The sequence below is a fragment of the Mobula hypostoma genome, chromosome 12, assembly GCF_963921235.1.
Source record: "Mobula hypostoma chromosome 12, sMobHyp1.1, whole genome shotgun sequence".
Lineage (NCBI taxonomy): Eukaryota > Metazoa > Chordata > Chondrichthyes > Myliobatiformes > Myliobatidae > Mobula > Mobula hypostoma.
The window spans coordinates 70,518,052-70,543,774 of NC_086108.1; the positions used below are offsets into that span (position 1 = coordinate 70,518,052).

Here is a 25,723-nt window from a genome sequence, read left to right on the forward strand (position 1 = left end):
GCTCTGTAGGGTTTTTGAGGCTTCTTTGAAACTTGGTAAACTTCCTGAATCTTTTAATAGAGCATCAATTTCTCTAATACTAAAGAAGGATAAAGACCCTGCTCAATGTGCATCTTATAGACCAATATCTTTATTAAATGTTGATTCTAAAGTTTTTTCTAAGTTATTAGCAAATAGACTAGAAAAAGTACTTCCTTCTATTATTTCGGAAGACCAGACGGGTTTTATTAAAGGTCGTTACTCTTTTTATAATATTCGTACATTGTTAAATATCGTTTATACTCCCTCACAAAATGTTCCTGAGTGTGTTATTTCTTTAGATGCCGAGAAAGCTTTTGATAGAGTAGAATGGCCTTATTTATTTAAGGTGCTTGAAATGTTTAATTTTAGCTTGAAATTTATATCCTGGATTAAACTGTTATATCATTCCCCTGTAGCCTCGGTTCGTACTAACTCTTTAAACTCACCTTTTTTTCCTCTCTTTCGTGGTACTCGACAAGGCTGTCCTCTTAGTCCCCTATTATTTGATATTGCATTAGAACCTCTTGCAATTGCTATTCGAGAATCTTCAAATATTACTGGGATAACTCGGGGATTAAAGTCCCATAAATTATCACTCTATGCTGATGATTTACTTTTATATATTTCTAATCCTGAGAAATCCATTCCTGCTGTTTTAGAGTTATTAGCACAATTTGGTCTTTTCTCAGGTTATAAATTAAATCTTAGTAAGAGTGAACTTTTTCCGATTAATAAACATCTTCCCTTATATTATAAATTTCCATTTAAATTGATTAATAATTACTTTTCATATCTTGGGATTAAAATTACTTGTAAATACAAAGATTTATTTAAGACTAACTTTTTACCATTAATAGACCATATTACTCAACTTTCATCTAAATGGTTTCCCTTATATTTAACTTTGATTGGTCGTACTAATGCAGTTAAGATGTTTTTTTTGCCAAAATTTTTATATGTGTTTCAGGCATTACCAATTTTCGTTCCAAAATCTTTTTTTGATAAAGTTGACTCTAAAATTTCTTCATTTATTTGGCAGAATAAGAATCCGAGACTGGGTAAAATACATTTACAGAAAGCTAAGAGAGATGGAGGTTTAGCATTACCTAACTTTAGATTCTATTATTGGGCTATTAATATTCGACATATGAAATTTTGGTTACTTGACCAGGACATACTATCTATTCCTAAATGGGTAGCATTGGAATTACAATCTGTTCAGGGTTATACACTTGGTTCTATTTTAGGCTCTTCTCTCCCTTTTGATTCGAAACGTCTTAAGCAGGTTTCTAACCCGATAGTTAAATATGCTTTGCGCATTTGGTTTCAATTCAGAAAATTTTTTGATCTTAATCAATTCCGGTTAGCGATTCCTATTTTAGGTAACATATTTTTTCCTCCCTCTTTTACGGATCGCGCTTTTCAAACTTGGAAGACTAAGGGTATTTTACGGTTTTTGGATTTATTTTTAGATGGTTCCCTTATGTCTTTTGAACAATTATCTAATAAATATAACTTATCAAGAATACATTTTTTTAGATATTTACAAGTTAGAAATTTCCTAAGTACTATACTTTCTTCCTTTCCAATGCTTCCTCCTACATATATTTTAGATTCGATAATTAACCTTAATCCATGTCAGAAAGGTGCATCGGCTATGATTTATAATATTATTATGAAACTTAGGAAAGCTCCATTTGATAAGATTAGGGTAGATTGGGAACAGGAATTGGGGCTTACCATTTCTGTGGATGATTGGGGGCAGATTTTACAATTAGTTAATACTTCCTCTATTTGTGCTAAACATTCCCTAATTCAATTTAAAGTGGTTCATAGAGCACATATGTCCAAAGATAAGTTAGCGCGTTTTTACTCACATATTAATCCTTTCTGTGATAGATGTTCGGGGCAGATAGCCTCTTTAACTCATATGTTTTGGTCTTGCCCTACTTTGGAAACTTTTTGGAGAGATATTTTCAATATTATTTCTAAGGTATTAAATATAGATATCTCTCCTCACCCTATTACTGCTATCTTTGGACTACCTAAAATTTCTAGTAATCTTTCCCCTTCAGCCCGTAGAATGATTGCATTTCTTACTTTAATGGCGAAAAGATGTATTTTACAACATTGGAAAGAGCTTAATGCTCCAACTACCTTTTTTTGGTTTTCTCAGACGATTTTATGTTTGAATTTGGAGAAAATTAGAAGTAACCTTTATGATTCTTCATTTAAATTTGAACAGATTTGGGGACCTTTTATTCGATATTTTCATTTAATGTAATATTTACCCTTGTTTTTTTTTACTGTTTTTAATGGAGGTCGGGATTGAGGACGTGATTTTAAGTTTAACTCTGTTTGGTTTCAAGTTAGCCCATTGCTTTGCCTTGCTTTTAGTTAGCTGCACGGTGGGTTTTTTTTTGGGGTTTTTTTTTCTTTTTTTTCCATTGATATATATAAAATTTAGTATACTATTATGTTATCTTGGTTTCTTATGTTTAAATTACATTGTTTGTAGTATTTTTTTTGGTATTGATATCTTTTGGAATTTTATTATACTTTAACATTGTATGAATGTTTATATGGTTTACCTTTTTTGTATACTTACTCAATAAAAAGATTTAAAAAGAAAGAATACAAGGTGAGGTGACCTTATTGTAATATGATTATGAGGAAAAATTGACAGGCTGCACACAGAGAGGATGATGCCCTATTGGGTGGCATTTAGAACTAGGCAGCAAAGTTTTAGAATAAAGGATTGCTCGTCAAAAATGGAAATGAGAAAGAATTTCTTCTCTCAGAGGATTGTGAGTTTCTGGATTTCTGTATGCAGAGAGCTGGGGAGGTGCACTCACTGAAATTATTCAAGGCAGACTGACAGATATTTAAACTCTGAGGGATATGGAATCAGCAGGAACGTGGTGCTGAGACCAAGACTGGATTGGTCAGGGTCTTGGTGAAAGGTGGGGTAAATCTAATGGGCTAACTGGCTTGTTCCACCTTTTTATATTCAAATCTAAACTATTCTCCATACATTAATGTTTCCTTAAATAAGGAGACCAATATTGTGCAGATGTGCCCTCACTAATGTCCCATAAAGAGAAAGCATAACCTCTCTACTTTTGTGTTCAATTCTCCTAGGAATAAACAGTAATATTGTTAGCTTTCCTAATTTCTTACTGTACCCGTTTACCAGGCATTTGCAAATCAAGCACTAGGATACCCAGAATCCTCTGCACTTCAGAATTCTTCAATCTCTCGGCACTTAAGAGTATACACTTCTTTGTTTTTATCAACAACAATTAATAAAAAAAAATCTTTTCAGTAAGTTAGAAAGTAGTTGAACCAGATGGACACTTCGCATTAAAAAAAAAAATCACAGTCTATTCCTTTGGCCTTTAATGATCTTTCCAGGTTTCTTAGATTTTAAAAGATTCCTTTGTATTTCTGATCAGAGAACTATTTTGAAGCAATTTCTTTAATTCTTCATCTATACATTCCCACCATATATTCTATTTGTTAGACCTTTGCCCACTGACTTAACCTAGTTAATTTCCTTTGTAATCTCCTTCTGTCCTCTAGCTTTATATCACTGGCAAATTTAGTACTCATACATTTGCTCCATTCACCCAGATCATTCATAAAAATTTTAAAAAGGTTGAGGCACCAGCACTAATCTCTGTGGCACTGGAATCATGAGGACTAAAGACACACATATGCTAACTCAGCTACCTGTTAGCAAGCCAGTATCTTATCCATGCCAATGTAACTTCTGGGCCATAAACTTCTATCTTCCACCATAAATTTTCATACACACCTCATCAACTACCTTCTGAAAATTTAAGTACAGGAGCAGAGTTGATGCTTCACTGGATGGGGCATCTTAAGTCAGGAGTCACAATCAAAACAATGGATTCGTCACTGAGGCAAGGAGATTTCTTCACCGTGAGTGTAAGAATCATTGGAATTCGATACAATTCAAAACGGCTGTAAGTTCAGTTGTCTTCATGACACAGTTCGATTGTTAAGTGTAGATGCAGTAATGTATCTCGGGAGATAATGAGGCAACACACACAAAAATGCTGGAGGAACTCAGCAGGCCCGGTAGCATCTATGGAAAAAAGTACAGTTGACGTTTCAGCCCTTCGGCGTTCCCAGCATTTTGTGTGTGTTGCTCTGATTTCCAGCACTTCAGATTTTCTCTTGCTTGTGATTGGTAGATATTGATGGAGTTTAGAGTATTAAGGCAATTAAGGGAAGGGGGGCTAGAACAGGAAGATAACATAGAAATAAAGAATTCACGATAGTCATTCCGAATGACAGGAAAGGAATAAAGGAAAATTCGATCTACCCCAACGTATTAAAAATTGCCTGCAAAATAATGGAACATTCAAAGAATAAGGAACACTATACATAATAACTAATAGTTCTCTCTTCAGGCCTGGTATTTAGATCTGAGAGTAGGTTAAAAGTAGGTCCTTGTGGGCCAAAGGACCTGTATGATTCTCTGTTCTAATACATTTGCTTTTAAATTTAACAATATGGTTATAAATTGGCACAAAAATTATGTTTTACCTTCAATATCTGAACGTAGCATTGGTGAGGATCTGTAAGCTTCATTCCATTGATTTCTATAAACTGGAAGGATGGGAGGTTTTCCTGCTTCACTGCCTGCTGTAGGCACCTCATCACCTCATGTACTGTTGCGGTTTTTCCTGTGCCTGGCACTCCTGATATATACATACATCTGTGAAAGTTCAAACGTCAATTGACTAACAGAAGCTTAAAATTCATTATTCTTATTTCCTGATCCATAAACAGAATGACTAAACTGAATAAAATTAAGCATGAATTGAAAATCTCAGTTCTTATTCTAGATCAGTGGTTAATGCACATTTCTTGTCTTCTATTTTGCATTTTCCACAGGATTCCTTACTGAAGTTTTATAAATTAGATTCTCTTCCTTTCCCAACATAGGGAATAGTAGAGCAGTTTATTGCCACCAACTAATAACGGATACCCTGACCTTCAACAGCAGTATGGATTTTACTTCAACTTGCCTTCACAGGAATAATAAACGCAAGAGATTCTGCAGATGCTGGAAATCTTGAGCAACACACATAAAATGCCAGAGGAGCTCAGCAAGTCAGGCAACATCAACGGACAGGAAGAAACATTTCAGCATTTCACTGAAATGTTTAACTGAAAAAGTCAACACTTCAGGCTGAGATTGTTCATCAGGACTGGAAAGGAAGGGGGAAGAAACCAGACTAAGAAGGGTGGGGGGCGGGGGAAGGAGTACAAGCCGGCAGGTGATGGGTGAAACCAGGTGAGGGGGAAGATGGATGGTTGGGTGATGGAGGGAATGAAGAAAGAAGCTGGGAGGTGATAGGTTAAAGAGGTGAAGAGCAGGAGAAGGAGGAACTGGATAGGACAGGACAGTGGACTATGGAAGAAATGGAAGGAGGAGGGGCACCAGAGGAAAGTGTGGAGCAGGTGAAGAAAAGGAATTGGGGGGGGGGGGGAACGGGACCAGAATTGGGAATGACAGAAGACAAAAGGGAAAGGGTAGAGAGGGGCATTGCCCCATATACAGCCTGAGGTGCAGCAACGCCTCATGTTCCAGTTGCGTAGCCCCCAACCTGATGGTATGATCATCGATTTATCTAACTTCCAATAATTTCTCCTCTCCCTTCTCCATTCCCCATTCAGCAGTATGCCATTTATAACAGACTTCCAATCCAAAAAAAACACACATCCACTACTCTCCCTGTTTCCAATCACCCCAATGATTTTGAACACGGTTCATCAAAATGCCATAGTTCCACTCATTGTACATTAACCTTCCAGACAGCCTTATGTGAAAAACTTTGTCAAAAAGTTTACACAGTCCAAGACAGTATCTACTGCCCCAGCTTCAGTCTCCCTGAACCAACCATGCTTGGTCCCCCTAATCAGCCCCTGGCTTTCCGAGTGAACACAAATCTTGTCTTTCAGAAACTTCTCCAACATCTCCCTACCATTGATGTAAGGATCACCAGCCTGTAATTTCCAGGCTTCTCCCTCCTGGCACTTTTCAACAAGGGAATTGCATTAGCTATCCTCCATTCTTCTGGTATCTCAACCATTGCTAATGAAGATACAAATACAAAACCCCAGCAATTTCCTCCCTTACTTCCCTTAGCATCCTGAGATAAATCCCGTCCAGCCCCAAGCTCTGATTTTTCTATCACTTCCGCCTTCCTGGTACAAATATTCTCCATAAATAACACCATATCCACCCCTTGATTTTCCAACCTCATTCTTCTCCGGTTTCAGGTAATCTGCTCCCCCCTCCACCACTGCTCATCTCTCACCTCCTGATCTACCTAGTTCCTCATGCACACATTCAACCACCAACCCCCACAGCCCCCAATCATCCTGTTTCCTTGTCTTCCTCGTCTATTCCATCTTCCTATCATTCCATTCCTGTTGAGTCCTCCTTCCCCCACTGTTCCTATCTCCTCACCTGGAAACAGCTGTCACTTGCCAGCTCTTGCTCCATCCTTTCCCTTCACCTCTTTGTAATGGCCATCTCCCCTCCACTCCTAGTCCAGATGAACAGTTTTGACCTGAAATGTTGTTTGTCCATTTCCCTCTACAGATGCTGCCTGACCCACCGAGCTCCTCCTGAAATGTGGTTTTAGCAATAACCTAACGCAATGGCTCAAATTCATCCACGTCTCCGTCCTCACCATGCCTGATTACATGTTGTTTCATCAGTGCACCAGAGATGACAGTGAAGCTGTGTACATTCAGGAGGGCGTGGACTCTAAGTCCTCAATGTCAGCTGGAGTCTCACAGTACAAAGCTGAATGTGGTAAACAAACATCCTGCCGTTTACCATTCAGCACCCACTCTCAATTGATGAATTTGTCCACAATGAGACAGGAGCACAGATTAGATGCTAAATCTGGGTTTAAATTGTCCGTCACCAAATGAGCCAAAGAACCAAAAGTCATTACTGCTAGGTTGATAGAGTGGTAGGTAATCAGAGAACCAAAATAAGGAAAACAAGCATCCAATAAGAGTAAGCGTCTCATACCCTCCAGTACCATCAATGACTTTGCTCTCCACAAAGTTGTAAATGTCTTGAAACTCTTGTTCTCTACAGGGTAGGGACTCCGGAACTGCAGACACGTGCAATCTTAAAATAAGACAAGAAAAGAAGTTTTTAAAAAGTGAAAGTGTAGCAAACTGTCTTCATCTACATAAGGAACAGATCCAAGGACTGGAAATTACTCAACTTTCTCCTAATGACACCCACAGCTTGGAATATTTTATCACGCCTACTTATCAAAAAACCTCGGCCCAGTATTTTAAAAGTTCCTTAATTTTTGCTTTTTGGATGAGCTAATTGAAGACTCTAAGGGTGACCAAAATATAAAAAATAAATTTAAATTCTGCCTTATATCACAAATATTTTGAAAGTGTTATGTAAGCCATGTTGTAGAAAATATAAAAAACTTAGACTAGCAATTTAAATATTGTTCTAACAGCACATTTTAATTCCTATTTACAAAAATAATTGCAATACAAGATTCTGTAACTCACAAGAACTATCAGTTATCTTAAAACATTAAACAATGCAATACATTGCTCTGACCACGTCATTCTTAGGTTAAACAACATTTTGAAACATATTTGTTCTGTAACCTTATCCAATTGTCATAATAAGACTGTACATTTGTCCAAATGAGATTAACTGCAATTAGAAGCCTATGTGGTAATTTTAAGAAATTCTACCCTTCAGCAACAGAGAAGCCTGTGTTTTTATAAGGTCTTGTTCCCCTGTGAAAATGAACAAAAATGAACATATTCATTACCTCGCCCTGGCTTCTTCTAATACACTGACAGGCTCCTTAGCCAGTTGGGTTCTCCGAGGAATATGGGGAGTAGGCTGCCTAGGTGTCCTTGGGGTTCTCGGTGTTCTTGATCCAGGCTTGCAATTGTTTTAGAAAGGAAACACACAGAAAACATTCTGGAATGAAACCATCGGCAGATACAATTCTGGATAACTTTAATACACAGCCACTCTCTTGAATATCTGCCCATTCTTCCATTTATAATGGCTAAAGTATATTAATTCCTAATAACTTGCTACACAGGGGAGAGTAGCTAGTCATCTTAAGTAATGTTTGTTTAAAAACCATCTAGATTTAGTTGGATTTCAGTGAAGCTTTCCAAAACATGCCAAAAACAGATAATAAATAATGAACATATTATATTTGAATAATACATCTCTCGGAACAGTTATCCAAAATTAAGTCATATTAATAGCCATTTAGATTAAAAATGAATTAAATTACGCGAGGTGACCCTGTTGGAAAATTCATTCCCTGAGAATCCAGTTGAGATTAATCTGTTTGGATACTTAACTGATTATAATTAACTGCAATGCACATTATAAAGGTGCCAGCATATTCACTTACCTTTATTTACAAATAATGTAAGACAAAATAAATATGAAGTCAACATAGATTTTATTTATTTAGAGATATAGTACGGTCATAGACTCTTTTAGCCCAATGAGCCATTCCTGCCAAATTACATCCATATAACCAATCATTCTACTAAGTCAAACATCTTTGGAATATGGGAGGAAGCTCATACGGTCATAGGGAAAACTTACAAACTCCTTACAGATCGCGGAGGAACTGAACCAACATCACTAGCACTGTAATAATGTTATGCTAGCATGCAGCACCAATGCCGCCCCCCGCACCCCCGGTCTGATAACAGCTTGCGTTGTTAACATACCACTTTTGTTTTCCACTTTGGTGTTCTCCTTACAGACTTCCTAATGGACACAGAATCGTCATCATCTTGCTGCTCATTCTCACTGCTACTTCCACTGCCTTTCTCATTGTCTGGAATAAATTCATCTTCAGAAGACTCTTCACCATCCTTATCAATCCTGTACCCAAACGTAGAGATATGATTAAAATAAATTTACTACATCAAAACTGAACGTTATTATAACTGAAACTTATTTTGCAATATTATTAGTGTTCAGTGGTTAAAGGTATAAAAATTAACTCCTAAAGGAAGATAAAAGAAAGATGCACAGACTTTAAATTAAATCAAGGATTACAGAATGGGCAGAGAACTTGAGTAACACAAAACTATATACCAGCTTTTGTTATTATCTTCGGAAGAGCTAAATAAAAAAAGGATATACTCCTTATTATCAAGTCACAGATATAATAAATTGGCATCCAAGGAAATTGATCCAAAAACATAATGAAAACATGGAAACAGGTAAAAAAAAATACAGTAAGTTTAAAGCCACTGAAATTCCTCTTTTACCATTACCTTCCTCTTCTCCATGTATTTTTGCTTTCCACATTATAAACATCTAATGCTTTTAATAGATCACATTTAGCAATATTTTCAATTTATGATGGGAGCTAATCACAACATTTAGATATCAGATATTTTACAACAATTGATAGGAGGTTTTAAAATTATCAACAGGCAAAGACAATGCACTAGATTAATTGATCAGGTGTTTTGGTTCTGAAAATGATCTTCTCTTTACCAAGAGATCAAGATTACTATCAGTGCTATAAAGCACACACAACAATCCTTTTTGATGGAGAAAGGGAATCTCAAACAAAATCACGAACTAAAACTTACTCAAAGTTATCCGCATGAAAAACTGTACGCTGGCTTACAGACTTTCTACGAAGCCTTGGAGTCTCTCCAATATTTTCCATTTGGCTTTTCATTCTCTTTGACCTGTAGTAATGAAGTAAAACAATATAATTAAACTGTTGGTGGGACTTCAGTAACATTTCATGGCACTCTCTACAGAAGGTAATAGTACAGTTTTGCGAGGAAAAAGGAGCTTTTTACTCAGTGATAATTCGATAAAACTTATCTGAGGGTATATTTCCATCTGTATTTTAATGAGACTGATCATAATAGAATTGCCTAGAAAGAATAATTGGGGCAAATAGTATCGCTGCACAAAGGAAAAATGAATGTGTATCTGAAGAAAACAATAGGTTACACATACATGGAAGGAGGCTCCATTGAAGTGCACACACTAGAATAGACCAGTTTGCCTTGTTTCTGTGTTTTACATTCTCTGTTGATTAATTAAATCATATACACACTTTGATTCCCCATGTATGTAGGATAATTCCTAATTTTTCGAGCGTTGGATGGCACAGAAGCACTGCTGGTAGTGCAGCAATCTCACAACCACCACATCACAGGTTCAATTCTGCTCACCAGTTTTTACCCAAATGGAGCTTGTTTCTTCCCCCTCTAACTCCACGGATTTCTCTGCGTGCTCCAGTTTCCTTCTATAATCCAAACCTTAATTGGCTACTGGTGTAATTGGGTGACAGACGGAGAGAGAAAAAAAAGAAACAAGAGACAACAGATTGCAGGATATTCTCCCAGCTTACTTCCCCAAGAGCCGACATATCACTCTCTGACTCGATGGGTCAAATGTCCTCGCTGTAGGTTTATGGGAATATGAAGGTTGTTACAGCTGTATGAAACACTAGCTGGGCTGCACTTTGAGGATTATGTTCATTTCTGGTCGCTACACGACAATTGGGCTAGACAGGGTGCAGAAAAGACTGGAGAGTTCGGGTTTTCTGGAGAGATTGGAGATACTACCTCTGTTTTCCCTGGAGCAAAGGAGGCTGAGAGGTGACATGATAGAGGTTTATAAGAGGGTAGACAATAAGAGCCTGTTTCATATGCTAGGGGTGTCTTAACACCAGAAGACATGGATTTAGGGTGAGAAGACGAGTTAGAATGGATCTGAGGGGTATTTTTCCCCACAGAGTATCTGCTTCCACACAGCTCATCTGGAATAAGCTGCCAGAGGTAGTGGAGGCAGGGACAGTAAGAATATTTAAGCAGCACCTGGCCAGTTTCCTGAATGAACAAGATAAAGGGGAATATGGAATCATTATAAATAGAAACTATGGCTGGATGTGGTGTGGTGAAGGACCTGTAAGAATTATACTTGTATTTGGCAGAATGGCCATTTGTTTTCTCAGTTCGTGGGAGTTAAGCTTAGGGGTAGATAAGCATCCTGCCAACCACAGAAGTTACAGGGCACCTTCTGTACACCTGGTCCATCGTCCATTCACGTTCTCATGATCCTAATCCCCAACCCTGGCTCATTTAACTAGATATGGTCTACCAAGGGTGATTTCTATTACCACGATCAATGGCCAATTTGAAAAGGGTATTTGAGGAACAAGACTTCAAACACGGGACAAAACTCATGAGTAACAGTAATCCCAGCTGTCCTATATCGTTTGGAGACCTGGAGTAACTACAGAAAGCACAACAACCAGTGCTTGCTGTAGCTATTGCTGTGCTGTAACCAGTACTTGCAGTGACTAACCAGTCAAGAGGACCGTCATCGTGTGGACTAATGAGGTAATCCCTATGTCTCAGGACTGCTTTGAACTAACCACTGGATGATGGAGAAGGCCACCACAAACAGAGAAGACCTAGATCAAGAAACATGCTTCGTCTGTCACCAGCTACGTGAGTCAGTGTGTAGATAACGTTGGTACCTCAGGAATGGTCACCTCACATCAAAACAAAAGCCCTGGCTGAATTCTGAGGTGTGCTCCCTACTGAAAGCCTGGGATGCTGCCTTCAAATCTGTTAACAGAACAGCTCTCAGAGCAGTCAGGAGAAATCTCAGCTTGGGCATCAAGAGGGCTAAGACAAAAAATTCATGATCACCTGTATGATAATGATCTCCAGCTTATGTGGCTGGGCATCGACATTACGGACTACACATGGAAGAACACCAGCGACTGTACCAGTGAAGCCTCCTTCCCTGACGCTCTGAACATCTTTTATGCACACTTCAAGGCTTTCAAAGCAATGCCGGCCACAAAAGCTATCCCTCTCCCAGGTGAGTAGCCACGGTCTGTAATAGCAGCATACATGGGGAGGATTCTGCATACCGTCGACCCCCATAACACAGCTGGGCCTGACAACATCCCAGACCAACAACTCAAGGGGTGTGCACACCAACTCACTGACATCTTCAACATATCACTCATCCAGGCTGCTGACCCCACATCCTTCAAATCAGTCACTGTCATCCCCATACCAAAAAACTCCACATTTTCAGAACTATACGACTACCGCCCAAAGTCACCGACAGGCTCTGAATGCATCGTGAAGTGCTTTGAATAGCTGGTAACGAAACACATCAAAAACTCCATTCCTGCCACACTGGGCCCGCACTGATATGCTTACCGACAGAACCGGTCTACGACAGATGTCACTGTATCTGTCACGCAGCTGGCCCTGACACACCGAGAAAACACTAACTTTAAGTCGGAATGCTGCTTATGGATTCAGTTCAGCATTCAACTCTATTGTCTACAGACTTTGGTGAACGAACTCCTACTCCTTGGTCTAATGTGCTTCTAGATATGGAACGTCCTCACCAACGACTTCAGCTAGTCAGGGTGCACAACCGTTCCTCCCTCCCCATCATCCTCACACAGGTGCCCCCCAGGGCTGTGCTGAACCCATTGCTGTACACTCTGCTCATACACGGCTGCACAACCAAACACCCCAGCAATCACATCGTCAAGTTCACCGAGGACACGACAGTCATGAGGCTCATCACCAACAACGATGAGACGGCCTAAGGGGACGAGATGGAAGAGCTCGAGGCCTGGTGCCAGGCAAATCACCTCTTCCTCAATGTTAACAAAACAAGGGAGATAGCTATCGACTTCAGGAGAACTCGCAGTACTCACACCCCTCTTGTCATCGGCCGCACATACAGTGAGGGAAAACTGCCAGCGATTTCCAACTCCTGGGAGTGCACATCTCACACAACGTCTCACGACCCCAGAACACCATCAGGAAAGCTCACCAAAGCCTTTATTTTCTGAGAAGGCTGAAAGAGAACTGAACTACTCACACCTGTACTCACGTCATTCTACAGATGCCCAGTACACAATATCCTAACAAGTTGCACCACTGCATGACACTGAAACTGCACTGCGGCGGACTATAGAGCTCTACAACGGGTGGCCAAAACAGCCAACGCATCACTGGCACCTGCTATCAAAGACAGAAGGATGTCGGAAAAGGGCCAGTACCATCTTGAACGACCCCACTCACCCCGCTCATGGACTGTTTGTCCCACTCCCTACAGGGAAGAGGCTACATAGCATCCATTAATCAGTTACTTCCCCAAGCAGTAGGCTGATCAACACCTCTACCCACTAACCCACCCCTCCACACTCCCAACCACCACTACTTTTATCATTTCCTGTCAGTCACCTTATGAATGGACACGCCTGTACCTAGCGCCACCTGGTGGACAATCAATGTATACAAGCTATATTACGTAATATTTATTGTTTTTTTAAATTATTGTGTTCCTTATCTTACTGAGTTTCTTTTATGTGCTGCATTAGATTTGGAGTTACAATTATTTCATTCTACTTTACACTCGTTCATTTGGATATGAGACGAAACAATCTTGAATTGCAGCACTAAATCAACATCATGAATGAGGTCTGCAAATCCATCAAAATCTACTGGAAAGGTAAGTAAAACAACTTCTGCATTTTCCCTCAGACCAACATCCCCTTCACTGCAGCCCACATCACACATAATCAGCTCCATTGGGTCAGCCACGTCTGTACCACACTTTATATTCTGTTTGGGTAGCCTCCAACCTGATAGCACGAACATCGATTTCTCCAACCCACCCCCCTCACCATTTCCCATCCTCTCTCTCTCTCAACTTATCTCCTTGCTCGTCCATCACCTCCCTCTGGTGCTCCTCCGCCCTTTTCTTTCTTCCATGGCCTTCTGTCTCTTTCACCAATCAACTTCCCAGCTCTTTATTTCATCCCTCTAAGCTTCACCCATCACCTGGTGCTTTTCTCTCTCCCCTCCCTCACCTTTAAAGTCTAATCCTCAGCATTTTTCTGCAGTCCTGCCGAGGAGTTTTGGCCTGAAACATCGACTGTACTCTTTTCCATACAGGCTGCCTGACCTGTTGAGTTCCTCTAGCATTTTGTTTGTGTGTGCTGCTTGGATTTCTAGCATCTGCAGATTTTCTCTTGTTTGTGATAGGAGGCCACATCTGTTGCAGGCTTGACATCAGATTCCTAACACAGGTATGCTTATTCTAAGCTCCACCACAGGAAGCCATCGCCAAGTGTCGGAGGAAAGATTGATTTATCTTGGGAGGAAAAAAGTAACCCCCCCCCACTGAACTCCTTAGAATCTTGTCGATGACTGCAGAGATGAAAAGGAGAATCGAGAACCTCAAATCCATGCTGGGAAAACATGGAGACTCTACATTAGGGGCAGAGAGGGCAGACTCCTTCACCAGCGACCTACTTAGCCCCGCCATCTACCCAATCCGTGGAAGAGCCTACACCTCCTTTCGCGGTCTCTTCAGAAACGCCAAATGGAGTGGAAGCAAGTCATCCTAAATGTCGAGGTGGGGATAGGGCAGCACAGCAAAACTGCTGCCTCACAAACGTCTCTGAGCTGGGTTCCTGTGCTGTTATGGAGTCCCTGTATTCTGCCTGTGACCACACAAGCTTTGTCCATACACTCCCGTTTCCTTCCACACCCCACAGATATGAGGATCTGGCCACTTCAAATGTCTCTAATGTGCAGTAGGTCAGTGGAAAATTAATAAGGGGCACCCGGAGAATAAAATGGGATTAGTGGAGGATATGTGAAAATTTTTGCTTGATGGTCACTGTGGATTCTGTGCAGCAAAAGGGCTTAGTTCCAAGTTGTACTAGACTTTGACTCTGCCATTAAATGCACTGTAACTCCCAGACTCTAAAAACAGCTATCACTTGCTCTTGTGTTCCTAAAGCGGGAGCACAGTAATGCCGCAGTTAGTGTCACACTATTACAGGGCCAACAACCTGCATTCAATTCTGCCGCTGTCTATAAGAAATCTGTACATTCTCCTCATGACCGTGTCAGTTTCTTCCCAATTCCAAAGACTTACAGGTTAGGCTAGTAACTTGTGGGTGCCAGAAACATGGCAACACTGGCAGGCTGCTTCCAGCACATTTCGGACTATGTCGGTCGCTGGTGCGGTTTATTTCACTGTATGTTTTGATGTACATGTGACAAATAAAGCTAATCTTATAACCCAAATTAACAACCTATGTGTTGGTACAGTCGCACCACCTTGCTGCTGTTGTTGAAAATTCTTCAGGCCTGCTTGTGTCAGAAGGACTGCCTTCTCTCATAGATGGGCCACGGTATTAATACTGGGCACAACTGGCCTCTCAGAAGGTAATTCAGGATCAGACACTGAACATGATCAGTAGATGGTGTGCGCATTATTCAAGCATAACAGAGGATATGGACACTGCAAACTTCTGGTGCTGCTGTCACTGCTGATATTATCAATAAACCTTCAGCTGAAATCCTAAGCAACTTAGTTGCTGGTACACTCTTGCAGCTACTCAAAGACTCGGAAATTTCACACAGCAACTTTCAGAGAAAACAAACAAGGCAAATTTAATAGGCTTATTAATTATAACAGAAGCTTAATAAATCAAGAAGTTATCAACTGATCATGCACCATGCATTCCATAAACAAACATGAATATATATCAATATGTGTCCAAAATTTCAGAGATGAAATGGTGAGTGTAATTTAGCCAATTCCTTCTCTGCCAAGATTGCTATCATGGAAATGGGAAAATCAACTTGTAGGAGCAGCAGAATCTTCAGGTAAACAGTTTAAAGATCAGAGGGGACTAATCTTTAATGGCAGCAGTATGTTGTAAATACTCTGCAGGTCAGGCAGCATTAGTGAAAAGAAAAATGTTTCAGGTTGAATATGTTTTGTTATGGATCAATAATGTTTAGGATATGAAAGATTAGAGGGATCTGAAACAACTTCAGGCAAATTGTCCTACCTCAGGTAGGTAGCTGGGTCAGAATAGACAAGTTGGGCTGAAAGGCCTGTATCCATGCAGTATTAGCCTACAACCCTGAAACCAAAACATTAACTTTGTTGTTCTCGCCACAGCTTATGCCTGACCTGAATACCTTCAGTATTTTTTTTAATTTAATGAAAAAAATTTCATCAAAAATTTCACTTCGCCATTTCTAGGTAAGATGGCGGCGTGACGCAGCTCGCAGCGGCCACTCGGTGGTGATGTCTGTTATTTGACAAGTAGGGTGCCGTGCACAATCCTGACTTGATGGAGACGGACGTGAAAGCACGGAGGAACATCTAGTGAAACTTCTGAAATGCCTGCTTCGCTGCTGCTGCTACTGTGTGGTCCAGAATCTCCGGAGAAGAAGGCCCCGAGTCCTCGGCTTTGCTTGTTGCTTGGCGGCCCGGGCAGGGTCGAAGCACTCGGCAGAGGATGGTGCTCGGAGAGGCTGTGTCGGAGGCTCGAAGTTTTTGGACGGACTCAGAGTCCGCTGCGGTCGGGTGCTTCCAATGGTGCTGCACCGGCAAGTTTGCGGCGCTTGGAGGTTCATGGCAGGGAGAGTTTCTCCCTTCTACCATCTGCGTGAGAGGCTATCAGGACTTTGAGACTTTTTTTTTTTTACCATGCCCATGGTCTGCTCTTTATCAAATTATGGTATTGCTTTACACTGTTGTAACTATGTGTTATAATTATGTGGTTTCGTCAGTTTTAGTCTTGGTTTGTCCTGTGTTTTCTTGTGATATCATTCTGGAGGAACGTTGTATCATTTTTTTAATGCATGCATTTCTAAATGACAATAAACGAGGACTGAGAGTCCTCGTAATCTAAACGAAATAATTGCATGATGTACATCAATGCATATTTTCAAATCTGCTCAAGAAATAATTAGCTGCTATAAATATTGATCGACTTTGTAACTTACCTGCAACTATCAATGATTTCTCCATTAATTCTGGGAGGACTTGAATGCTGCTGTTTCGTTTTTGAAGTTTGAAGAGGAGACAATTGATTATCCATTACCTTTTCAACCATTACAAAAGGTGAAAGGACAATATTTTTCGACTGACTCTGTAACCTTTTAGAAGGCGATTGAGGATTATCTGAAATGCAACTGAAATCTACTCTGCGCTTTGCAACTCGAGGCTTCATTTCCGCCCCATGACATTTCCTCGGACAATCATCTTCATCGTTGTCATCGTCATCATCAAGGAGTTCAGACAAAATATCTCTCTCTGTTCTTTTTGAAAAATTTTTAAGACCTACAATTGAAAATAAATATTGTTAATCAATTTCATGTTAAAAAAGATATGGCTGAATTAAGAAAAAAATTAATTTGGATTCTTCATTACTAGAATCAGAGGAACCCAATTCCTCAAATAAATCCATAAGAGGAGAAGATGGTGGCGCGACAGCAGTGCGCGTGGCCTTTCCGGTGATGAATATTTGTTATCTGTCAAGTAGGGGACCGTGCACAATTCTGATTTGATGGAGACGGACGTGAGAGTATGAAGGAGCATCTGGAAAACTTCCGAAATGCCCGCTTCGCTACTGCTGCTACTGTGTGGTAACCAGAATCTCCGGAGCAGAAGGCCCCGAAATCCTCGGCTGTGCTTGTTTCAGCGGCAGGGACAGGGTGGAAGGCGCTCGGCAGAGGATGGCGCTCGGGAGGCTGCATCGGAAGGGCTGATCGGAGGCTCGAAGTTTTCCGATGGATGGACTCAGTGTCGGCTGCTTCCAAGGCATCGGTAAGTTGACAGTGCCTGGAGGTTTATGGCAGGGAGTTTCTCCCTTTTGCCACCGCTATCGGGGACTCGGGAGTCGATCGACTCGGGGACTTTTGAGACTTTTTTTTTAAGCATGCCCATGGTTTGTCTTCATCAAATTATGGTATTGTTTTGCACTGCTGTAACTATATGTTATAATTATGTGGTTCTGTCAGTGTTAGTCTTTGGTTTGTCCTGTTTTCTGTGATATCACTCTGGAAAAACATTGTATCATTTCTTAATGCATGTATGAATTTCTAAATGACAATAAAAGAGGACTGAATGTTCTCATAATCTAATTATGGGACGCAAGTCTTAAGCTGCAATCTTACCTACCATTTTGCAAAAGATTCTTCATATCCGTGGAGCTACTGCTTTTCGTACTCTTCTTACTTTGTGAAGTGTACTCAGTAGTCTTCATCACCGTATCACCTTTAGGCTCATTATTAACATCCATACGACTCGGGAAAGACTTCTGCGTGCGGCCGGGCAAGGAATCCAGGTTTTTATTATTACGAATAGGCTCAAAAGAATAGGTGGCCGGGAATTCACCTCTAGGTAGCTCGTCAAAATTCTTTCCATCCCACTTCAGCTTAACAAAGAAAATATCCTCACCAGGATTGGATGGAGGAAATGGGTCATCTGGAGCAATCTGGCATACCTAAAATTAAAGAGTTTACAATTTTACTGTCATTTAGAAAATGATGAGTATCTTCAGATTATGCAGCATCATTGGCAAGAGAAATAAAGCCAATGTTTAATGTCACCATACTTCCAACCATTCTGAAAATGGCATTCATTTACTCAATATTTCTCCCTTCAGATTTTGTGGACTACTTCCAAGATTTTCCAGATTTCCACCACTCATGGGTGAAAGGCAAAATATTATCAAAGCCATTCCTATTTGAAAGACCCACCTATGCTTCTCCAAAGATGAACAATAATGGATTATAAACACCTCTGCCTGAATCATCAGCGGCCTTTTGCCCATGTCAAAAGTGGCTCGTAGTACTGATCTCTACTCACAATACAAATGACAAAGCAGACTGTGCCCATCTGAAGAAAGAGAACTGCATAATAATCACTCGGGCTGAAACTAGAAAACAGATGCTTCTCTTTGAAAAGCAGTGCCAATACCAACATTATATCAACACTTACAGGTCATGGTTGACCAGAAAATTTAATTGGAACAGCCTCATAAATATAAGGCAGTTATTTTGCAATAACTCTTCCCCATTCTGCACCACCCCCGGCCTCCCTCAGCACTTTAGCCAATTGCAAGACACAAAGCAAGAATGTAATGGAATACTCTCCATTTCCTTGAATGAACACAATTCATGACAGAGAAAGGTCAATGCCAACCAGAAAAAGGCTACTTTGATCGCCAGCCCATCCAACATCAAAAAGTTCTCACTCTACACCACCAAGACACTATGTTGAACGTTCTACCATCCAACTCGCAAAGGCTCTCTCAAATGTACCAACACCTCCTGAAGCCACAAAAGAACACGGTCAGCCTGTCACCACCTGCACATTTTCCTCCAAGTCACAAACCTCTGGAGTTGTGCATACACCCTGATCCCTTAAAACCACTTAGGCAAAATCCTGAAACTTGCTCCCTGACAGCACACGAAGAATCTTCATAACAAGACTGGCAACAGATGAAAAAGGCAGTCACAGTTCAGAGTAATTAGTAATGGGCAATAATTACCGATTTTGTAAATGATTTCGACATCCCACAAATGAAAACAAGCGTGACTTGTCCAGTTAAGCTTTTCCAATACCACCAACTGAACAGAATCAAAGTTCTATGAGGTGAAAATGTCTGAAGAGGAAATTCCAAATAGTAATTCCATTAAAAAGTTTGTGTCGTAGTTATTATTTGACACAAATATCAGGCAAAAATATACCAAAAAAATCCAAAATGGACAAAGGGATGAGATGAATTGACTTGATTAACTGAAGAAATTAGCTATCTCCTACATTCATCACCTAGTGCTCAGTGCAGGGGTTCCCAACCTTTTCTGTGCCAGGGACCAACACCATTAAGCATGTTGGAACCCCTGGCTTAGCGCAAAGGCAGGTTAAAATTGTTTACTACCAGGTCTGAGAATGAAGCACTTCTGGCAATGCAACACCACACTGATTATCTTGTGAGCTCAAGTCCTACCTTTACTTGCTTAAGAAGGGTTTCAGCACTGATCTGATTATCACAGTCAGCGACTTCATACAAGAAGATCTCATTGGGATGGGCTTCTCTCCCCAATAGTTTCTGCTTTGGTTTGGGTATCTCCTCGATACGAACAAACCACTGGACAAGAGCATGCTTCACAGGAGGCTGCTGTGCACCTGATGAGGAGAATAACTTGTCAATTGAAATATATGGAATGCAAAAGCTTCAATATCATCGTGTTGTACATTAAAACATGGAGGGGATTTTAAATTGAATGATTTGCATTAAAATCCTAGTTTCCATGCTGATAATTGTTCTCTTTGTGGGTACAGTGTATGGACATAACAAGCAAATATACACAACATATACAGGTGTCCCCCGCTTTTCGAACACTCGCTTTACAAAACCTCACTGTTACGAAAGACCTACATTAGTTCCCCGTTTTCGCTAACAGAAGGTGTTTTCACAGTTACAAAAAAAATCAGCACGCGATAAAAGGCAGCACGCGCCCCGAGCAGCCACTCTCCCCTGGATTCGGAATGGCATTCTCGCCGGCATTGCTTAAACATGTGCCTGTGAGCAGCCGTTAGCAAGATGAGTTCTAAGGTATCGGAAAAGCCTGAAAGAGCTCGTAAGGGTGTTACACTTAGCATAAAACTAGACATAATTAAGCATTTTGATCGTGGTGAACGAAGTAAGGACAACGTGACTTTGGCTTGTGGAAGCTGACGAAGATGATGTCAAAGAGGTTTTGGCATCCCATGACCAAGAACTCATAGATGAAGAGCTGATGCAATTGGAAGAGGAAAGGATAACAATCGAAACCGAATGCAGTAGCGAACTGAATGTGAAGCAACTGCGTGAGATTTTCACTGCAATGATAAAGTACAACTTTAATTTTGAAAGGGTACGTAGGTTTAGGGGATATTTGCAGGATGGTTTGAGTGCTTACAAAGGACTGTATTGTAGAAAAATGAGCGAGGCTCAGCAGTCAAGCAAGCCTTCCACATCAGACGACAAACCTCAACCTTCGACATCGAGGCGGGCAGTCATAGAAGATGAGCTGCCTGCCCAAATGGAAACAGACAACGAAGAGATGACACCCCAGTGCCCCACCACCCCAACCCCCAGGCCGCGGACAGAGACCGATTCGTGGAGAATGCAGCGGTAGCCGGGAGGCACACAGCACATCTTTAAGAAAATAGCAGAAATAAATATGCTAATTGATTAGGTGCCGCCCGACATGTAATTGTCAGCCCAGATCAGAGGCGATGCAATTGGCATTAATTAGCATGTTTATTTCGGCTTTTTTCTTAAAGATGTGCTGTGTGCCTCCCAGCTACCGCTGCACTACTGCATGCTTTGCGGGTCAGTATCGGGTCGCTGCCCGGAGGGTGGGGGCCACTGCACCACCCAAACTCCGACAACTCAGTCTAACACACCATCATCAGTGTGCTCGGCGCGGTCTTCCCGATTCCTGTAAGTGATACTACACTGTACATACATTATTTCTACTTTATATAGGCTGTGTACTTTTACGTGTTATTTGGTATGATTTGGCAGCTTCATAGCTTAAAGGTTACTGGAGAGAGTGTTTCTGCCAACAGCACTTGCGTGAGATTTTCTGCTGAGAGCACTTGCGCCATGTTTTTGCCAATGGCACTTGTGTGAGATTTTCGCTACGGACAACAGTGCAGGCAATGATTGTGGAAAAGTATTTCTACTTTATATAGGCTGTGTATTTATCATACCATTCCTGCTTTTACTATATGTTACTGTTATTTTAGGTTCTATGTGCTATTTGGCATGATTTGGTAGGTTATTTTTGGGTCTGCGAACATTCACAAATTTTTCCATATAAATAAATGGTAATTGCTTTTTCACTTTACAACATTCCGGCTTACGAACTGTTTCATAGGAACGTTCTACCTTTGGATGGCGGGGGAAACCTGTACACATTCCAAACAGTACTGGATAACTTTCTGTACAATCAAAAGTCAAATACTGCATTCCATGAAACCAGAAGTTGATACCCAAGTGCCTTTTTTAAAATCTAAAAATGAAATGGCCTTTCAATTCAGTAAAAACTAATCAGAGGCAAATCAATGAAACATGTCCTTACCTTCCTCAAATAATTTTAGCAACTTTGCCACATATGGACGATCCTCATCATCACTCATGATTAAAACAAAATCTTCAATTTTGATGCACTGAATATTGGAAGTTCCTTCATATTCTACCTGAATGGCTCTAAAGAAAGAAGAATTTACAATTTTACCTATTTTGGATGCGGGAAAATGTTTTCATTTCCCTCAACATTTAACGTGTGAAACTATATCTATAGCAAATCTCTCCTGCATACCAATGGACATCATACTTCACTTCCACTTACAAATAAAGATTCTATAATTATCCATTTAATTGTACCTTACATTCTGAGACATTGTGCCACTATTTCAACAATCGAATGAACGTTGAAATGAAAACAGTAACGCCAATAGTGACCATAAAACTACCAGAATGTTGTAAAAACACACCACTGTTTACTAATGATAAGGCTACCAGGACATTGGCCCAGGAGAGGACACTGACAATAGTTCACTAACCCGTCAGAATCTGAAGGACTTTTGAGAGACAGCATTGGTGGTATCTCACCAGTCTTCAGGTATCTGCAGTAACTAGTCAGAAACCTATAGGTTAAAGACTATAGCTGCCCAGTAGGCCTTGTGTAGTCGATGGACAGGCCACAGTATTTGTATGCCAGAGACCAGACTCCTTAAACACATACTTTGATCCCAGTTCTGTCACCAGAAGAGATCATTAGGGAGAGGAACAGATTCAAGAGGGACAGTTCCAAAAGCCTCTGGAAAAAATACGTCTCCAAAGACTCCAGGGTATTTCTGAAAGTGACAACAAAGCTTTCGTTGTCCATGTCCATGCATTGTGAGCACACAGAAGCCCACTGTAAACAGCAGGTGAGCATCACCTCAGAAACTACCCACTTGTCCCTCATCAGACATCTCCTACCCCACAGTTTCCATATTGGTTTCAAATGTCACCCTAGAACCAGAGTTGGAGAAAAACACCCTCAAAGTTTCTGGAATAAAGTGCACCTATATCTTATTTGGGCAAATACCAATTATTCCCTGTATTTTACTTAAGTTCCAAACCTGGTATGGATCTTAAATTACTTTTGATTTTACTTTTTGTGTTCCTCTTCCTTGAAATTCTAGGAATTCTTTATGTGAAATATATTATGGTTTTCCTTTCAGCAACTTTTAAAAATCATTTCCGGGATTTTTTTGCCATCCCTTTGAACCAAGCGGGTTGCTATTCTGGTGACCACATTGCTGAAGCTCGGAAGTTATACAGGCCACAATGGATTAGTTTCACTTAAATGACATTAGCAAACAACCACTATTCCTCGGTAGTCCCTCAAGATCGAGGAGCATTTGGGTGAGTATTCAGAACTTCCAAGGGTCAGGACAGCGCAGATGACCAGAGTGAACAGTGCCATTTGCACAATATATTTATTTTCTTTTTTTTGGTGTGCGTGCATCCGTGATGATGTCTTTTTCATGGCTTTTTACAAGGCGCGGAGCCAGAGAGAGAGACTGTGTCGCACACCATTCCTCACACAGACATTTTCACAGTACTTTTCCCTTTATTTTATGAGGTCAAGTTGCGATCGACATTCAACCCAACACGGATGGAAAGCGTACTCGGGAGTGAACCCAACTGGTTTCGAACCCGGGAACCTCTGCTCCCGGGTCTGGCCCGATGTCACTGCGCCACCAGCCGGCCCAATGCACAATATATTTATTTTCATTATAATTTATAGTAAACTTTTATTTCTTGACTGTACTGCTGCCACAAAACAACAAAATTCACCATAGAGGTCTGTGATAATAGGCCTGATTTTGGTACGGATCATATCACTAACTACTCACCTCAGCCCCAGTCCAGGCATCTCTTGTCCCAGCAGCGTATCTGTCTGTGGGTCCACTCTTTGGTCTCTTCAGCCCCCTCAGAATCAGGACGGCCTAACAACTTTATTCAATCTGCTACGTATACACGTCATCTCAGAGCCTGAGCAACATGCTTACCTCAGTTTAAGCTTGCAAGTTCCTTTGTGCCAAGTTGATTCAATCTGCTGAAATGCTGATTTTTCATTACACTGCAAACTGCAGGTCAGATTACAGCTGAAGTATATAGTCAAATACACCTTGACAGAAGCAGGCAGAAAATAAAATTGCTGGTGTAAATCTACACCTTTGGGACAACAGAATGGAGAGTTACATTAGCACTCGGACAATTCATCCAGTCAGAGTTGATCTTTTAACAGAGATTCAGAGACTGGTCCCAATAAAAGATGCTGAAACTGGCTTCAGAAGATACAGACATTTATCTGCAGGTCAGCTCCCTGCTGGCAAAGAGTTCTCAACATTTTTTCCCCCATTTTCAGCTTTCAGTAGTAGACCTGCCCAATGGAGGATGAAGAACGACTTCAGCTAATCAGCTATTAGTTACCTCCACCCTGTAACGTCCACAACCCGTTTTCTTAAGACACCAGATCCTCGTCATACTCTAGCTTCTCAAGTTCAAGTTTAATTGTCATTCAACCTTACATGAATACCTGTGAATACAGCCAAACTCTGTGGCCCAAGGTGTAAAACACAGTGTAATAACACAGGTGGAATCAGGTTCAATACCACTGGCGTTTGTCGTGAAATTTGTTCACTTAGTGGCAGGAGGACAATTCGTTACATGATACATATACGAAAAAAGGAAAGCACTTACAGTGAATATAAAATAGTTAAATTAAAAACAGTGCAAAAACAGAAATAATAAAAGTGAGGCAGTGTTCATGGGTTCAATGTCTAATTAGGGATCAGATGGCAGAGGGGAAGAAGCTGTTCCTGAATCACTGAGTGTGTGCCTTCAGGCTTCTCTGTACCCCCCCTGATGATAACAATAAGAGGGCATGTCCTGGGTAATGGGGGTCCTTAATAATGGACATCGCCTTCCTGAGACACCACTCCTTGAAGATGCCTTGGATACTATGGAGGCTAGTACTAATGGAGCTGACTAATTTTACGACTTTCTGCAGTTTCTCTCGATCCTGAACAGTAGCTTCTCCAGCCCACCCCACACCAGACAGTGATGCAGCCTGTCAAAATGGTCTCCACAGAACATCTGTAGAAGTTTTCAGGTGTCTTATGTGACAAACCAAATCTCCTCAAACTCCTAATGAAATATAACCACAGTCTTGCCTTCTTTATAGCTGCATCGATATGTTAGGGCCAGGTTAGATTCTCAGAGATCTTGACACCCAGGAACTTGAAGTTGCTCACTCTCTCCACATCTGACCCCTCTGAGGATTTGTTCGTGATCCCACGTCCTACCCTTTCTGAAGCTCTTTGGTCTTACTGACGTTGAGTGCAAGGTTGTTGTGGCTGCAACACCACTCAACCAGCTGGTATATCTCACTGCTGTATGCCCTCTCGTCTCCGCCTGAGATTCTGTCAATGATGGTTGTAACATCAGCAAATTTAGACTGCATTTGAGCTATGCCTAGCCACACGGTCATGGGTACAGACAGTAGAGCAGTGGGCTAAACACATATCCTTCAGGTGCGCCAGTGTTGATTGGCGAGGAGGAGTTATTAATACCAATCTGCACAGATTGTGGTCTTCCGGTTAGGAAGGTGAGTATCCAGTTGCAGAGGAATATACAGAGGCTCAGGTTCCGTAACTTACTGATCAGGACTGTTGGAA

The 25,723-nt window shown here is 40.9% G+C and overlaps 1 protein-coding gene across 1 annotated transcript in view; it reads right to left on the reverse strand.

Moving 5' to 3' along the window:
• orc1 (origin recognition complex, subunit 1) overlaps nucleotides 1-25,723 on the reverse strand; it is a 42,811-nt gene that overhangs the window by 13,887 nt on the left and 3,201 nt on the right. Inside the window, exons 2-10 of the mRNA XM_063064982.1 lie at nucleotides 22,069-22,196; nucleotides 19,944-20,122; nucleotides 18,110-18,434; nucleotides 16,933-17,269; nucleotides 9,700-9,801; nucleotides 8,821-8,977; nucleotides 7,887-8,002; nucleotides 7,106-7,207; nucleotides 4,597-4,768 (exon numbers count right to left, since the gene is read on the reverse strand). Coding sequence (XP_062921052.1) covers nucleotides 4,597-4,768; nucleotides 7,106-7,207; nucleotides 7,887-8,002; nucleotides 8,821-8,977; nucleotides 9,700-9,801; nucleotides 16,933-17,269; nucleotides 18,110-18,434; nucleotides 19,944-20,122; nucleotides 22,069-22,196 — 1,618 coding nt within the window. The remainder of the gene's footprint in view (nucleotides 1-4,596; nucleotides 4,769-7,105; nucleotides 7,208-7,886; nucleotides 8,003-8,820; nucleotides 8,978-9,699; nucleotides 9,802-16,932; nucleotides 17,270-18,109; nucleotides 18,435-19,943; nucleotides 20,123-22,068; nucleotides 22,197-25,723) is intronic.